Source organism: Platichthys flesus, chromosome 15 (genome assembly GCF_949316205.1).
Source record: "Platichthys flesus chromosome 15, fPlaFle2.1, whole genome shotgun sequence".
Lineage (NCBI taxonomy): Eukaryota > Metazoa > Chordata > Actinopteri > Pleuronectiformes > Pleuronectidae > Platichthys > Platichthys flesus.
The window spans coordinates 10092146-10109597 of NC_084959.1; the positions used below are offsets into that span (position 1 = coordinate 10092146).

Sequence of the window (17452 nt, forward strand, 5' to 3'; positions counted from 1 at the left end):
GGACTGCGCATGATTTATTTTATTTTATTTATTTTTTAATGTTTATATATATTTAATGTTTATATATATTTTTTACAATTTGTTCTCTTTGCCCAAAAAAATATGTAATCATATGATATAACGATACAGTTTTTAACATGTGGGAGAAGAACAAAAGGAAACATGGGAGCAGTAAAATTAAATAATTAGCTCAAGTGGTAACAAATACCTGGACCTAAACATAGAGATGCCATCTTTACTCAGGTCAGGACACACAGGAAATCTGAACAGTACATGCAACAGGCTGCATTTTGAGTTACTGCACAGGAGTTCCCCAGGGCAGTCGTCTTAGCCCCCATCTTTTCTCATTACCATCAATTAATAAAACAGGGTTTCTAATTTTACATTAACATCTGACAATTAACATGCAAAAGACGAATAAAATAATCAGATATTTTTGTTATGTTAAAAAAATTGACAAAGTACATCATTGGATTGTAAGCACCTGAATCTTCTGTCTACCTTTGACTTAGTTTTATATTACATTTTTGTCAATGGATCCTTTTCACCTAAATTGTACACACTGGACCTTTAAAGGAGGTTATCAACACATGCTGATTGGTGAGGTGTAAGATGTTTCAATCTTTAAAAAAAAGCTCCCTTTCAAAATGAGAAGTTTTTCATGGGCAAAATATTTTCCATGAGAACTTATCGAAAAAACTCTCATCTGAAAATTGTTAAATATTTAAAATACAAAAATGTTCCTAAATTGGAGGAATCGCCACATTGAGAAGTTTCAGACACTGAAGCTTTGACCTACTTTTTTAAGCTGATCAGACATTATCAATATGTTATGTTGCTATATCATTTCATTTTCATAGATTGTATCTTTTCAAACTTGGAAATAAAAATATATTTTACCAACTGATGAGGAAAATATGTTGTTCTCATTCCTCTTTAATCAAACTGCAGGGTAAAATCATGTTTCTTATCAAAGGGGAGAAACATCATCTTTGCCTGCACGTATCAGTCAGGCGTGTGTTTCCTGTGAGTCAACACTGAGGGATAAGAACCAGCAGGAACCGCTTCGTCATGCTCAACGTGACGTCATCACCGTGCGTCCTCTGTGGCTGCAGACCCCCTCTAGTCCATACCGCAGTGTTTACCGTCTAATTCAGAGACACGCGGCCTTTGTGTTGACCACAGCGGACTAGTGGGTCCTTACTTTGGCTCCACGGAGAACAAACTGGTCATTTATCGCCGGTTTACTTCAACATGGAGTCCGGAGAGTCCGCGGAGGAGAAGACTGCTCCGGCGTCTGCGGCTCAGCGGAGAGCGGAGATCCGCAGGAGGAAGCTGCTCATGAACTCAGAGGACAGGATGAACAGGATCGTGGGCTTCACCAAGATCGAGGCTGAAACCAAAGGTATGAAACGATCCGAACATGAATATCTGTTCTGCTGCGATGCCTCCACTCGAAACCTGCCTCGTCCGTCTGCTGCTGCGTCACCTGCTGTCAGAACATCGGCTCAGTCCACGAGCAAAGCGCTGTCACGTTATGTCCATGTTCGTCTTGAATGTCTTTAATGGTGTTGGGGTGTGACGCATCCTTCTATCCTGGGATTCATACCAGCAACTCCCGATTCAAGTGGCTCTTCATAGACCTGTTTTCCCCCAGACATTTCACAGAGAGTCAAACAGCAATAATGACAATTTAAATTATCAATAGATTGTTAAAGCCAATGGTCACAGATGTCTTTCTTATAATATGCCCAAAATTCATATCAAGATATTAGTCAATATTGATAATAATTACTATAAATTACTTTAGTTTTTTTGCTTGACCAATATATATATATATATATATATATACCAGTTGATCTCGTAATAGATAAAACCCACAGCCACTGATATCGGCCAGTTGAGTCAGTTTTGGTTAAGTTCATTTCTTTTCCAGGAGCAGAACGACAGACATATACAAAGCTCAGCATTTAATCATAGCAGACAGCCAGAATGTCAGAGTTAGACTTGTTTTCAGTGTGTTTTTGTATTATATAGAAATAACACAAATTAGATTCATGATAAAAAATTTCTTCAAGAAAATAAACGTGCTTAATTTACATTTATTTGAAACTGAGAAAAGCGGCAAAGGGTCACATTTGAGATTGAATTGACGTCATGTTTGTAATTTTACTTACCATCACTGATGTTGTCTTACTCAGCCGGAGCGTCATTGCGTCCGACAGAACCTCGCTTCCATCTCGATCTCGACAGGACAGAGTGGTCCTCGCCGTCATCTTTGCAGAGACCGTCTCCTTTCCTGCCGGAGGCCTCCGGGCTCAGCAGCCGCTCCCACAGCGCCACCCCAGAGAGAAGGGGCTCCCCCCTGCCAGACAGCAGTGAGCCACACGCAGGCTCTATAGAGGATGACATCATAGGGGTCCGGCAGAGACCCAGGGGGGAGCGGGCATCGGACGACGTCGGCGGGCCCCCGCGCGAGGGCCTCCAAAAGTACCTGTCTCGTTTCGATGACGCCATGAAACTGCGAGGTCAGCTGGCCAACGAGAAGGCGACCAAAGAAGGAGAGTCCGAGCCAGAGGAGTTTGATCCCTTCAGAGTCTTCAGGCTCGTCGGCAGCATCCTCCTCGCCATCTTTGTCCGGGTTTTCGTCTGCAAGTATCTGGTGAGTCTGCCACAAATACACCAAATGCAGAGGCTTATGTCAGAATCAGAAGTGCAGAGAAAAATCCCTGCTGCATACAATATATTGTTGATGTGTAAATAAAGATGACTCCGAATAAGAGAAGCATTGTTGCTGCAGTGATGTGACTCACGTTTTATTTCTTCCTAGTCTATATTTGCTCCTTTTCTGACCCTTGAACTGGCCTACATGGGGCTGTCCAAGTACTTTCCAAAGGTGAGTTTGCACTTGATCCCTTTTGCGTAATTTAATATGATAGCAAACAGTGTTATTGAGATGCAGAATCTGATGTTTTAGTGAAGATGTCAAAGAAATAATGATGCCTGTTATGGTTGTAGAGCTGTAGAGGCACTGGTAAGTGGTAAACAAGTTCAAACATCGATTTTGTGACATTAAGTTCTTAATCAAGCAGGAATGGGTTTCGTTTTCTGACTTCAGATTTTCAAACACATGGCTTTCTGGCTTTTTGACTGTTTTCCATATTGACTGTTAAATCAAACGGGCTCTAAAAGGTAGAAAATTATCATTAAAGTGCATCCATGTGTTTCATAGTGTCTTTGCATTCCACTCCTGTCTCTCCAGGTAGAGAAGAAGACCCAGACCACTGTGCTAACCGCTGCCCTGCTGCTGTCCGGCATCCCCTCTGAGGTCATCAACCGCTCCATGGACACCTACAGGAGGATGGGCGACGTCTTTGCCGACCTATGCGCCTACTTCTTCACCTTCATCCTCTCCAACGAGATCCTGCTCCTCATTGGCTCAGAGACTCCTGATGGAGGAGCAGGACCTCAGTAGCCCAGCCCTCCTTCTCGTTAACCCCTCGTTCTGTTCCCCATAGCAACAAGGCATGCTTATTTAAGCCCTCTGATGTGGGTTTGCCTTCGTCAGTCTGGAAATTAATCCCTGCCGTGTTATGACCAGGGTCGCGCCTCAGCTGCACGAGAGCTCATCTCTACAGCACATCAGAGTTCAACCCAGGCTCAGCTACATGTAACCAGCGAGTCCAGTGTTTGCTCCAGAGCTCCTTGTTATTTCTGCTCGCTACAGACGCTCGGAAACATAAGAACAGTCTGTATGTGTGTGACAGATGTACAGGCGTTTATAATGACCAGTAATATTTATTTTCAGGAAAATGGAAAACGTCACACCGAAAGGTGGAAGACAATTGGTCTTAAATTGCAAAGGGTTCATTGATTCCATCTGACTCTTGTCCACCTCACATGAATCTTGATGCCTCATTTTCATAAAAATATATCCTAGATATTCTTCATGTGTGGAAAACAAATTCTGTCAATTAATTGAGCCCCACGCTGACAGGTGCTGTGTTGCTGCCCTCTCTGGCAGAATTTGACCGAATTGGGTAAAATGAGGTTGATACCGCAGTTCCACTGAATGCTAAGAGGGAGAAATTTGTGAAACTGAATTATTGCCCGAGTCCTCCTTTATCCTAAGAAATCCAAATGTGTTGCATAAGCTGGACAAGGTGTCAAATTCTCAGCTCATAAACCTGACTCCTCAGCAGGCACCTGACCGTTAAACCAAATCTCCAACAACACTATGGACGCCCTTTTTTTTCATTTCACTGTACAGAGGGTTAGAAAGATTGGGGTCCGTGCATATTGAGGTCATTTCCTTTTAAAACAAAAATCTAAACTGCCACAAACCACTGTTAGAAAGGTCATGTCATGTTTTAATTACACATTGAGTTGTCAAGTTCCTGAACCAACTAAAATTCAAAGGAATTGACCACAACCTTGGAGATGAGAGGGTTACTGAGGATCTTGACCTGTTGTGAATGACAGACGATGACTAAATTCAGTAGAGGGATCAATACAGGTGGATAACTGTTAAATACTTTATAGTTAAATTGAAGTTTAGGTACATTTGAAAACAAGTGCTATGAGATTAGTTTCAATTATCAGAACAACTGATTTCTGAGTTTATCCTCAGGATTCTGATCAAATCTTTTGATTACTTTATTTATTTTCCTACTTTGTTCTACGATTATTCTGAGATCTACCATATTTCAAATGTTTTCTTTCCTCCTGATACATCAACTAGCAGGAAATGCAGCAGTACAGACTCTGAAGAACCTGCAGCACGGCTGCATGATTTATCTGTTGATAAAATAAAGAGTTCAGGAAGAGAAAACCCCCCCTTAAATCCGCCTACTTTAAACACACTAACTATTAGAACAGAAACAGTTTAATAGATTTGATTATCTAAGAACAAACGGCTGGAGGGGACAAATTAAACATTAATTTAGTATGAATGTGTCTAGAACCATCCTTTTTCTCAAACGCATCATTCGAAAATGTTGCTATACTGCGGTCACAGATCAAGGAGGAAAAGTTACACCCACAGACATTATGCTTTTGGTTTGTTAGAGATGAAAAGGACATTTTTTTAGCCTTTTCATCGTTCACATTCAGGAGATGATGAATTCTTCATCGGGTGAAAACTAGGACAACAGTACCCGATGATAAGAATCCTTTAAATTTGTGTTGTGATGGACTTCCTCATAGGCTGTAGTTTAGGTATTGTTTTCGATTGCGATCACACCTTTTGTTTTAAGGGGTCCAACTACATTATATTATACCATGAATGTTGAGTGAGTTATTTATGCCCGGCTTTAACAGGCAGTAAACTTCATAAACTGTTTGTAGGTAATGAAATGTACAGTTGACGGGAATGTGTTGGGTTCTATCTGGAGTTCGGCAAGTGCAGTTAGTCTGTGCGCTTATTTGTGTCAATTAAGTCATGGTGACGTGTTCTGCTTTGCTTACTTCAGGCCTCACGCATATACATACTTTATATACAGTGTTCTCTGTGGGTTTGTGCTGTTCATGTCCTCTCTGAATTTCATCCTAATTTATTGATGTGAATATTTGGTTTCATGTAAACGAATTGATGTGATTTAATGTATCTTACTACTTGTCTAAGCCAATTGATTGTTTTTGATAATGTTTACAGAATAACTGTTTTATTGGCTCTTACATATTTGAACTTAAGCAACAAATTCCGTGTCGAAATGATTTAAACAGTTTGTGCTTCAATAAAATACACAGGATGAATAACCAGATCGTTCTTACCAAATAAATAAAACTTGCGGGACAAACTTAAGTCTCACTTCTCGATTTGTATTGTACTGCTTTATGTAGCAGGGACAGTGCATGTCAATTAACCTGATGAGATGAGGGTGTTTAGACTGATAACCCTACTGATCTCCAGAGGGAAACTAAATTGCACAGCAGCAGGCGTAGGTCAAAATACAATAGAATATTTAGTAGGTTGCAATCTCCACCCTCACAACTAGATACCACTAAATCCTGTTTTTTCTCAGTCATATTAAGAGGAAGATGAAAGGGCTGCTTAGCTCTCTAATCACCATTTAAAGTGGTAAGAATAGAGAATTTTATTATATTGAAAATCTTTAACCAGAAAACATATCTTGAAAATCAGATGATTTGTGGATAGAATAATTTAGTTTTTGTATAAATACAATATGAAACAACCTGAGTATTACAACAAGTTTTCTTTTTTTATATTAAATATATATATATAAATTACTTCCTTAAATGTCTTAGTTTTCTCTTTGTTTTATGTTGTGAATATAGCAACGTAAAAAATACACCATTCTCCTCTGGTATATGAGAGTGTAATATATTATATTATAATATAGATACAGGACTGACCTTTAGATGAAAATTACCTAACACCTCTGCAAAATCCTATTAGAAGAGAGAAGTTTTTATTTATCTTCCTACACCCACAGGTAAAGGGAATAATGGAGCTTAGTTGATTGATAAAACCCTATTTGCAATATTTACAATACATATTCTCACACTGTACATATTTTCCCCATTTTTCAAAATGTATATGCCAGTTTTTGTTTGAGTCCCATCTTTTTTATTTTTTTATTTTTATTTTTATTTGCTTATATTGCCTTACACACTTAAATAGTATTATCCTTACACTTGGATATTGCATGCTACTTATTATTTCTTATTGATGCCTATTTTTCACTCTTGTTGCTGTTGATTATTTTATCTTATTGTCAAACAATTGTCTAAATTAATAGTTTATGGAACTGTTTATTGTATCTAAAAACATTCAGAGCATCTGGTTGGTTTCTTCTTTTTACAAAGTACATCAATCATTAGACTGTTAATGTTCACACGTGCATGAGTTCACACCTGTTGATTCATAGATTTCATTGTTGATTAATTTTGGCATCAATTGTGTAATTCAGGGTGAAGGATGTGTACGCGCCGCTCTGACCTCCCACCGCACGGGGACGCACTCCGTTGTTAAGCTTGTAATTTAAACTGTCGCACAAATGTGTCGCACTTTTCTTACGCGCAGGATCAACGGCACAAACATTCACCGTCCGTCGTTCGTCACAACCGTGATCTGATTTCCCTTTTTTACCAGACCTAACTCGGTGGAACAGCAATGGGACGCGAGTCGAGGTAAGTTACAAAGATCCGTTTCGTCCTGTGTTTCCTTCTGTAGCTCCTTGAGCTGGTTTCATTCCCATGGCTAACGGTAGCATGCTAGCTGAGGCGTCGGTGTGTTAGTGCGCCTCCGACAACATTTGGTCTCACACAGCTGTAGAATATGAATTAAAACAAAGTTCTCGAGCGTGTAGGCTCCGCTCGACACTCTGCAGGCAACGTGAGTTGTCTTCTGTTTGCTCCTCAGACACTACAGGAAGCGCTCAGCGTCTCGGGGACGCTCAGGCAGCCGCTCGAAGAGCCGCTCTCCGGACAAACGCTCCAAGAAGGAGGACCGGGACCGAGACCGGAGCAGGAGGGAGAGGTCCCGGAGCAAGGACCGCCGCAGAACCCGGTCCAGAGACAGGAAACGACCTAGGTGGGAGTTCTATGTCCTTATGATGCTACAATTAAACTCGTTGTTGCTAGTTGAATTTTCAATTTAAAAGTCATGTCACTGTTAGTCCATTTAATCTGGGATGAGATCTTTGAGCACACTTTGTATGATACTAGCATTCCAAATGGAGTTTCTCAGAGCTGTGGACTACCACAAAACCCGAATTAGACTGAAGAGGAGACTTTGATGAGAATCATGGTTACTTGGCCCCAATAAAACTTAATAATTTGTCCGGTCTAGCTCTTACATAACAAAACCATATTTACTCCCTCACTCTGCCTTTGATGGCGTATGTTTAAAGATGGCTTAATTGGATTTGGTGTTTTTGTGTTTTCATTGGCTGAATTTGTGTGACCACAAAGTTATTCTTGAGAAGAGACCGTTTTCCCCTCTGGTCATTTCTGTCTTGATGTCATATGTTTTTGTTTGTTGTTAAGGCGATCCAGGAGCAGAGAAAGAAGGAGGTCCAGAAGCAGAGAAAGAAGGAGGTCAGGCAGCAGGAGCAGAGCCCGGAGGTCCAGATCTGGCAGCCCCAACAAGAGCAGGAGAACAGATGAAAAGTGAGACATGACATTAACTAACCAAAAGCCCAGAGAATCTTCAGGATATATTTGTGCAGCATACACAATCCAGCGGGACACAGTGTCATACATTTAAAATGTTTTTATCAGGTAAATAATGTTTAGTTAATGTAACCAGAAAATGTCAATGACTTGTCCTTAAATTTAGGTTGCAGTGGTCTTAGTCACCAGGGGTAGGATTTCTCAAAATGAAGCCAAACAATAACCCTAAATGGTTCTAGATAGATACTGTCTCGGCGTGGGGATCACATTATCAACAGTTTCTATAACTCTCCTTTTGTTATCATTCATGCAGATCAAGGGGCAAAGAGGAGGAAAACATCGACCCTTTATCTGAAAAGAAAAAGGTTAAAGAGGAGAAAGAGGATGAAAAGATTGAGGATGTAAGTTCTGTAGCTTCAGTTCTCACCAGTCAGTAAAATGATACTGGAAGGAAAATGTTACAAGTCTTTCTCTTGTGTCTGTGCAGCAAGACTTTGACCAGAACAAGCTGGAGGAGGAGATGAGGAAGAGGAAGGAGCGGGTGGAGAAGTGGAGATTAGAGCAGAGGCAGAAGGCAATCACAAGCATCGGAGAGCTCAAGAAGGAACTGGAGGAGATGAAACAGGGAAAGAAGTGGAGCCTCGAGGATGATGAAGGTGAAGATGCGCAGTTTAAAATAACCTGCAATACTTATAATTAATCATATTCTATGTAACCTGTTATTTTACATTATAAAAGCATTATTTATTGTTGTTTTAATCTACTTTCATCAGACCTAGCTTTAATGCTGCACAGCCCTAATGATTGACTCTCATTTCAGACGATGACGAGGAAGGTTCAGCACCTATGGAGGGAGACGATGATGACGATGGAGAAGAGAAAGAGGAGAAGAAAGAGATGGAGATAAAGGAGGAGAAGAAAGAGGAGGAGGTGGAGGAAGAGGAGGAGGAGGAAGAGAAGGAGACTCCTATGGAGCAGGTGGAAGAGGAGGACGACATTGATACTCTGGACGCCTACATGGAGGAGGTGAAGCAGGAGGTGAAGAAGTTCAACATGGGAGGAGTGAAGGGAAATGATCAGGTGAGTGTGAGAGGGATGTGTCATTTTTATGTCCAGTGTCCTACGTCTATATAAGGTTGTCTCCTAGCATTCAGAAGTTTTCATGGGTGTTTTCCTGCGCCGTTTGTTAAATAATAATGATGTATGTGTTTTTTCGTCCTCAACAGACAGGAGCGATATCAATGTCTAAGGTTATGACTGTTATGAAAACCAAGAAAGGACCCAACACTCACAAGAAGAAGGGTGAGCTGATGGAGAATGACCAGGATGCCATGGAGGTACTTTTCCCCCCGATTAATGGTTTTTTTTTTGTAATGATGTCACATGAACAGTAATTAAACCTGTATTTCTGTTGTGAGAATGATTTTTCTACGGTTGTGTTTGACAGTACTCATCAGAGGAGGAGGAGGTGGATCTGCAAACAGCTCTGACAGGTTTCCAGACCAAAACAAGGAAAGTCCTGGAGCCTGTTGACCACGGCAAGATCGAGTACGAGCCGTACCGTAAAAACTTCTATGTGGAGGTGCCTGAGTTGGCCAAGATGACTCAAGAAGGTCGGTAAACAGGAAAATGTGAATCAATCATTCTTTCAGTTTGGATCCCATCACAGAGATTAAATTGAAATTGAAAACTGCCACATATCCCCTACCCTATTGTATATCCCATATTTATACTGTTAGGCTGCTTCTAACATCATTATAATACAAATTAAATTTTAGACTTATACAGCCATAGGACAGCGGCTGCTGAGTGTACAATGAATCCGGAGAATCTGCAGAGATCAGTGCATGTTTGAAAGCAGCTTAACATGGCCATCACACCAATTTATAGTTAAACTAGCAAATGCTTGTTCCTTGAGAAGGTTAACTGCTCATTTGTCAGATTAAACACGTGTATTTGTCGTCATCCAATCCCTCATGGTCTATATAACTTCTTTCTGTTTTTTCTTATCTCTATAGACGTGAACACTTACAGGTTGGACCTGGAAGGCATTGTTGTTAAAGGGAAGGGCTGCCCGAAACCCATCAAGACCTGGGTGCAGTGTGGGATATCAATGAAGATCCTTCATGCAATGAAAAAGTAAGTGTGACTGGTGGTGACTGACTCTGGGGACAATATCAATGGTGATTACATTCAGTCAAAAATAGTTGGGCCGTTATCTTGTTTGTAAACGGCCTGAGCACAGATTTGTGTAAATATACAATGAGTAGCTTCCGTTTAAAAAGAAAAAAAATACATTCATGTTCAGCTAGATATGAACTACTCATATCACATGAATCATCAGATTTATGTGACACTTGATTCTTTATAAATTGCCTCCAACAGTTTGTGTTAATTTCTTTCTCCCAAATGTACCTAGGCACAGCTACGACAAACCCACCCCCATCCAGGCCCAGGCCATCCCTGCCATTATGTCCGGCCGAGACCTCATTGGCATCGCTAAGACCGGCAGTGGGAAAACCATAGCCTTCCTGTTGCCCATGTTCCGACACATAATGGACCAGAGGCCCCTGGAAGAGTCTGAGGGACCCATCAGTAAGTCATTCAAGTCAATTTTACTTTAGATAATATATACTTAGCAAATATTTCCATCACAGTTATTAAATATGGTGGAAAATGAGTGCTCAATTTAAAACATGCTCTCTTTTCTCGCCTCCTTTCCTCCCCCTCTTGAAGGTATAATCATGACTCCAACCAGAGAGTTGGCTCTGCAGATCACCAAGGAGTGTAAGAAGTTCTCCAAGTCGCTGGGGCTCAGGGTGGTGTGTGTTTATGGAGGCACTGGTATCAGCGAACAGGTAAACTTATTCTGAGCAAATTCACTTCTTGCAACAAACACTGCATCCTGCAGTGCTTTTATTCTACTTTTCACGATTTTACATTTATGCAGCAGTACACTCATCTATATAGACAAACCGTCTGAGAATGATATTAATAATGTAATTTGTTGTTGGGTTGCAGATTGCTGAGCTGAAGAGAGGAGCTGAGATCATTGTGTGTACACCAGGAAGAATGATTGACATGTTGGGGGCCAACAGTGGTGAGTTCATATACTTTTTTCATTCTGACGGGGAGTAGACACAAACAAGCACCTTTTGATGCCTTGTGAACGTTTTCTTAATTATCTTGCATGGAATTATTGTTAAAATATGAAGCACATAATGATCCACATCAGTACCACTTACTAAACTGTTGAACTATTTGACCACCTCTGCAATCAGTCAAGACTTTGCTGTGTCCTGAAGATCAGGGCAAGTACAGGTAGGTGAACCTGGTGCTGCCTCCAAGGTTCTTCAGTCTCCAAGCCAGGATGACCAGTATATGATATCTGTATCTCAATATGGATATTGGGAATTTATTATTTGAAATGAGAATAGTCTGAATACTCAACCAGGGTTCTACAGTGTTGTTGTTTAGGTAGGCCTTCATATACTCCCATTATGCTTTCCTATTTAACTGCTAAAGTACAAATGTGCAACTTGATAATCAAAGCATAAAGTTTTTCATTTATCCGTAACACTTCATCTGTATCTTTAATTATTTTTAATTTAAGGTTGATATGTTTTCTGGAAAAAGATCATTGTAGAGCCCTGTGAAGCTCTGACTGTTCATATAAAGCTGTGAATGCTGTAAATATTTTCAGACGGTATTAACTCTTGTATTTGCTGACACTTTAATTGTGAATTATGTCGATGGGTATTAAACTAAAAAGGTTTTTTGTGGCTTCCACACATGCGAGGTAATCTGTAATATGTTTCCCTTGTAGGTGAAAAGGCGCAGATAATGCTTGATGGGGCTCCATCTCATGTATTATATCTTGAGGCTGTTTTCTGACTTTTCTAGGTCCCTCATGAGATGGTACGCAAGACCAGAGACGGGCAAAACAATATTTAGATATATTAATTACAAACCAAATGAAAACCCTGGCCACTTGAAATTACACTACTGAAAAGTGTGCTGAACTTAAGATGACTTGTTTTCTTGTGAAGTAATTTGAAGTAGCTATATCCAGCAAAAGGTTTTCTGTTTGTTAGATAACTTTTATGTGTTCTGAAGAAGACAGAATGTGCATGAGGACTGACTTTTCTTCAAGTTAACTTTTTTCTCCATGCCCTTCTCCGTTGGTGTATAGGCCGAGTCACTAACCTGCGAAGAGCTACATATGTAGTGTTGGATGAAGCAGACAGGATGTTTGACATGGGCTTTGAGCCGCAGGTGGGTCTCTTTTTATATTTATACTGTGGCCTACATGGCTTTTCCATAATGTTTTTGTCTGTTGCTGCAACTTTCAATGTTTGAGGGCAGGAACTGTTGCAGATATTTCTTTCGTTGGCCCAATAAAACAGTTGACAAAATTCACAAACCCTCCATGTGTCTTCTTCGTCCTCCACCAGGTGATGCGTATCGTGGACAATGTGCGCCCAGACCGTCAGACAGTCATGTTTTCAGCGACCTTCCCCAGAGCCATGGAAGCACTGGCTCGTAGGATCCTGATAAAGCCTCTTGAGGTCCAGGTGGGAGGCCGCAGTGTCGTCTGCTCAGATGTGGAACAACATGTGGTAAAATATCTACATTTCAATTCTCTGCCTAAATGCAAAGGATTTAAGTGAAATAGAACTTTTGGTTATTTGCTGTCCTTTTTTCCAATTCACACTGGTAATCCTTCCGAGCTCTCACATGTCACTGACTTCCTTCTTTGTCTCTGTAGCTGGTGATTGATGAGGACAAGAAGTTCCTGAAGCTGCTGGAGATTCTTGGTCACTACCAGGAGAAGGGCTCAGTCATTATCTTTGTGGACAAACAGGAGCACGCGGACGGGTTGCTGAAAGACCTGATGAAAGCGTCATACCCATGCATGTCACTGCATGGAGGTGAGCCATTGATTATATTTGTTTTTAGATAGTTTTCGCATATCTAATTAAACTGCAATATATGTGAAGGTATGAAAAATGCTTTGATTTAGACGGCTTGGTTGCTGCTGTTGCAACAGTTGAAATAGGGACAGTCAATTTCTGGTCTTTGATAACCTTGAGAAGTAAATGTTTGTGTTTAGAAAGAACTTCAGAACCAGAATTCTGAAATGTATATTTGCACATACAGGAAATTGCCTTGGTGTGGTTGGTGCACTTTACAAACAACAAATCAAAAACACCAATATAACAATATTAAAAAAAACAATATATACAGTACAGCTTGATGGGGAAAGAAAAATCACAGTGTACACACAGGACCTTATATGAATTTTATAAAGAAAATCACATGTTATATGGGGCTTAGGGGCTTTCTGCCATGGTAATGTCTAGGTTGCAGGTTTTCATTTAATCCTTCCCTTGGCTCCTCCGTAGGAATTGACCAGTACGACAGAGACAGCATCATCAATGACTTCAAGAATGGGGCTTGTCGCCTCATGGTGGCCACCTCAGTGGCAGCAAGAGGCCTTGACGTCAAGCAGCTGATCCTGGTGGTCAATTACAATTGCCCCAACCACTATGAGGACTATGTCCATAGGGCTGGGCGCACGGGCAGAGCAGGTAACAAGGTCAGTCACCTGGAAGGGGGTGTAACTTTACAAATCAGTGAGAAATGTGACAGCTACTCACAGAATCTCTAACTTGTGGTTGCATTGTGGGCAATGTAGGCACAAGGTTTTGACAATTAAGAAGTACATATGTAATGATTATGTTATCACTGGACAGATAACAGAATCCAAATCTTGACATGTTTTGTTCTACATCTTGCTCTTTCTCTCAGGGATTCGCTTACACCTTCATCACAGGGGACCAGGTTCGCTATGCTGGTGACATCATCAAAGCGTTAGAACTCTCATCTTCTCCTGTCCCTACAGAGCTGGAGCAGCTCTGGGCCTCCTTCAAAGACCAACAGAAATTGGTAAGGGAGGGAAAAAAGGAAAATTAACTGTTAAGTGTGTGAGTGTGTTTGCAACAAAGCTACAATGTGACCATTAAATTCATAGCATGACCCTGTATTGTCCCTCCTATTTCTCTATCCGAACAGGAGGGTAAGACAATTAAGAGCAGCAGCGGCTTCTCAGGAAAAGGCTTCAAGTTTGACGAGACAGAACACGCGTTGGCCAATGAGAGGAAGAAGCTGCAGAAAGCTGCTCTCGGCCTGCAGGACTCTGACGACGAGGACGGAGCGCTGGATGTGAGTGACCTGTTCAGTTTCATTGTTTATTACATGATTTAAAATATTTATGTGTTTATTGAACTAATTGTCTGAATCATCTGTTTCGCTGCATCATATTGAAGCGGTTATCCATTTGCTGTCTTCCCTGTTATAAGTACATAATCATTACCGTTTAACCAATAACAAGTCCAACCCCACTCAATCGTCCCCCTTACTTTTTCCCGTCGTCAGATTGAGGAGCAGATAGAGAGTATGTTCAACTCCAAGAAGAGGGTAAAAGACCTGTCTGCCCCCGGGTCGGCATCTGGTCCCGCTGGATCAGTTTCCAACACATCTTCTGGTGGTGGAGGGGGGATGCCAGGCGCTGGACCCCCGTCTGCTGGAAACATCCAGAAACTGGAGATGGCCAAGAGGCTGGCGCTTAAGATCAACGCTCAGAAAAACCTGGGAGCCGAGGCTCAGGTACGTCAAGTAGATGCTAAAGGAAACAACTATAATATTTAATCACAATATAGACAATTGCAATGATAATCTTCGCATCTGTGGTCTCTCCCTTCAGTCTGTTTTTCTGGACGACTATAAAACATTATATACGAAATTAAAAACAAGTTCTTATTTATTCCACCTTAACCAAAAATATGCGAAATCTCTTCATCTAATGTTTCTTTCCTTTGTTCATTTTCCATTTTCTTTTATAGTTTTTATGTAATTTCAGTAGTTTGTATGTATCATGTTTTGTGTCTAGATACTTTTCCAATCAAAAATACCAAACAATCTCTTTCTCTTGTACAGGACGTGATGCAACAGGCCACGAACGCCATCCTGCGGGGCGGCACCATCATGACGCCCTCTGTGTCGGCCAAGACCATCGCGGAGCAGCTGGCAGAGAAGATCAATGCCAAGCTGAACTACACGCCTGTGGAGAAGCTGGAGGAGGAGCGGCAGGCGGCTGAACAGGCAGAAACGGTCAAGAGATACGAAGAGGAGCTGGAAATCAACGACTTCCCTCAGGTCAGCAGCACACAGTGCAGAGCCCTACCGGAATATTCAGCACATTTCACTTCTAGTTTTCATCTGTGCTTTTGGATTTTTCAATGCTTTTATTTCACTGGAGTATGGGCGTTCACTGAGTCTTAAGTAACTGCAGTTAATTCCATTCACATGCAACTTCAGTGATTGAAATATATATTTGTTTTGACTTAATTAATTTTGTGTGGTGCACACTTTACACAATTTGTAGATGTTAAGTGAGTTCACCTTGCCACTTTGTAATACAGGTGGGGATGGTGAGGGTGTATGCACAGATGAAAGAGTGTGATTACCTGAGCCAAGCCTGATTTTGAAATATATGGGTTTGGGTTTGGCTTGACACAAAAAGACGGAACGCCTGCTGGGTTCAGGTCGGGCTGGGATGGATTTGGAGAGAGAAAGTTGGGTCGGATGTAAGACAGCACATGTTTAACCACACCCGAATACACTCGATCAAATAAGCCTGATTTGTTTCATTCTTGCAGATTAAAACCGCCTCAAAGCTTTTCAGCAAGAGAGGGAAACAACAGTTTACAGCCTAAGACTTGTTGTTAAAGTAGTGTAGTAGTTGGTATCATCCAATTGGAAAAGAAGAGAAAGAAGTATTTAATATAATATAATCCTTATTCTGTTCCTCTTCTCCAGACGGCCAGGTGGAAGGTGACATCTAAAGAAGCTCTGCAGAGGATTGGTGAATACTCTGAAGCTGCCATCACCATCAGAGGAACCTATTTCCCTCCAGGCAAAGAGCCCAAGGAGGGAGAACGCAAGATCTATCTGGCTATTGAGAGTAAGTGCTGGGAAATAATATCTCACTCCTAATTTTATCTATCCCTTGAATATCACGTTTTTTCTTGGTGTTTCATTAATCCACATACACTGTATATTAATGTTATGTTTGTTTTCCAGGTGCTAATGAGCTGGCTGTGCAGAAAGCCAAGACAGAGATTACTCGGTTAATCAAGGAAGAACTCATCAGATTAGTAAGTATCTTTTGCTCCTTGAAATCAATAACGAGTAGTGGACATCATGTTGATATCAGCTTTAATAGGAGCTGTTTCCTTGAGATGGATTTTAGAGAAGGAATAATAGGATTTGTGCGGGTTTGTTCCCCTGTATGTCTCAATAAAAATGTGTTTCTCATCGCCTTTTCTTTTCCTTCTAGCAAAATTCCTACCAGCCGACGAGCAAAAGCCGATACAAAGTGCTGTAGAGGAGAAACCAAGGCTTGTTGGAGGAGTGATCATTTCTCTACTGTTTCCCGTCTTCTATCATGTCTCATCAGATTGGTTGAAGAATGTTTTAGTCTATATTTTTATTAATGGCAAATTAAGTTCAGTGTATGTGTGTTTCTATTTTTCATCCGTTTCCCCCTGAAGCTGTTTTCAGACATGAACTCCAGATACTGACATTACCCGGGCGCTTTCCTGCTGCATTCTCACATGGGCTCACTCAGATATTTTAACCTCGGGGCCATTAGGAACATTTTTTGAAAATGTCGGGAGCAACGCACTCTGGCGTTTGAGTTCCCACATACAGCCCCTGTGGAAAAGGTCCAGTCTTCAGTGCGTGTCTGAAGGCAGCTTTGGTTTACAGTAATTTTTTATGAACAAATAAATACCAAAATTTGATGCTGTTTTCACCTTCAGTGTCATGAGACCACCAGGATGCAACAACAAGCTAAATACAACATGTCTTTTAATATAAGACAGATTTTTTTGTAATGTAATTCTTTTGTTCGGATTTGTTTGTAAGAGCCACATACCAGCCATTGTCCTCAAGAAGAAAGACTCAGATGAAAGATGTTTTTACTTTCTCTCTGAATAAAACCTGATGTTAATAAGGAAGTCATGTTTCTAGAATTTTTTTATTTTTTTAATTTGTAAATACTACAAAATATTCAACAAAACAATCAGTAAACAAACATATTTACTCCAAACATCCAACAAGCAACCTCAACCTCAGTATTTTCACATGTTATCAAAATTTGAAGTATATATGAAATCTAAATATGCAGTATATATAATCATATGCCAGAGTACTCCCTCATTTTATCCTTCAGCTAAACTTAAGTATATTT

General features: G+C 40.7%; 2 protein-coding genes across 2 annotated transcripts; both read left to right on the forward strand.

Annotated features, from left to right (window-relative positions):
- The first annotated feature begins 954 nt into the window (after nucleotides 1–954).
- camlg (calcium modulating ligand) lies at nucleotides 955–5798 on the forward strand. Its single transcript, XM_062406623.1, has 4 exons — nucleotides 955–1405; nucleotides 2202–2662; nucleotides 2831–2896; nucleotides 3263–5798. The coding sequence occupies exons 1-4, from the start codon at nucleotides 1255–1257 to the stop codon at nucleotides 3473–3475; spliced, it is 891 nt and encodes a 296-aa protein (XP_062262607.1). The 5' UTR covers nucleotides 955–1254; the 3' UTR covers nucleotides 3476–5798.
- A 1222-nt stretch (nucleotides 5799–7020) lies between these two features.
- On the forward strand, nucleotides 7021–17219 carry ddx46 (DEAD (Asp-Glu-Ala-Asp) box polypeptide 46). Its single transcript, XM_062405969.1, has 23 exons — nucleotides 7021–7152; nucleotides 7385–7555; nucleotides 8011–8133; nucleotides 8450–8537; nucleotides 8624–8792; nucleotides 8957–9216; nucleotides 9363–9473; nucleotides 9584–9749; nucleotides 10155–10275; nucleotides 10556–10731; nucleotides 10873–10994; nucleotides 11158–11236; nucleotides 12329–12411; nucleotides 12591–12755; nucleotides 12905–13067; nucleotides 13542–13735; nucleotides 13948–14085; nucleotides 14212–14361; nucleotides 14575–14805; nucleotides 15136–15354; nucleotides 16018–16162; nucleotides 16282–16355; nucleotides 16538–17219. The coding sequence occupies exons 1-23, from the start codon at nucleotides 7136–7138 to the stop codon at nucleotides 16583–16585; spliced, it is 3213 nt and encodes a 1070-aa protein (XP_062261953.1). The 5' UTR covers nucleotides 7021–7135; the 3' UTR covers nucleotides 16586–17219.
- The last annotated feature ends 233 nt before the right edge of the window (nucleotides 17220–17452 follow it).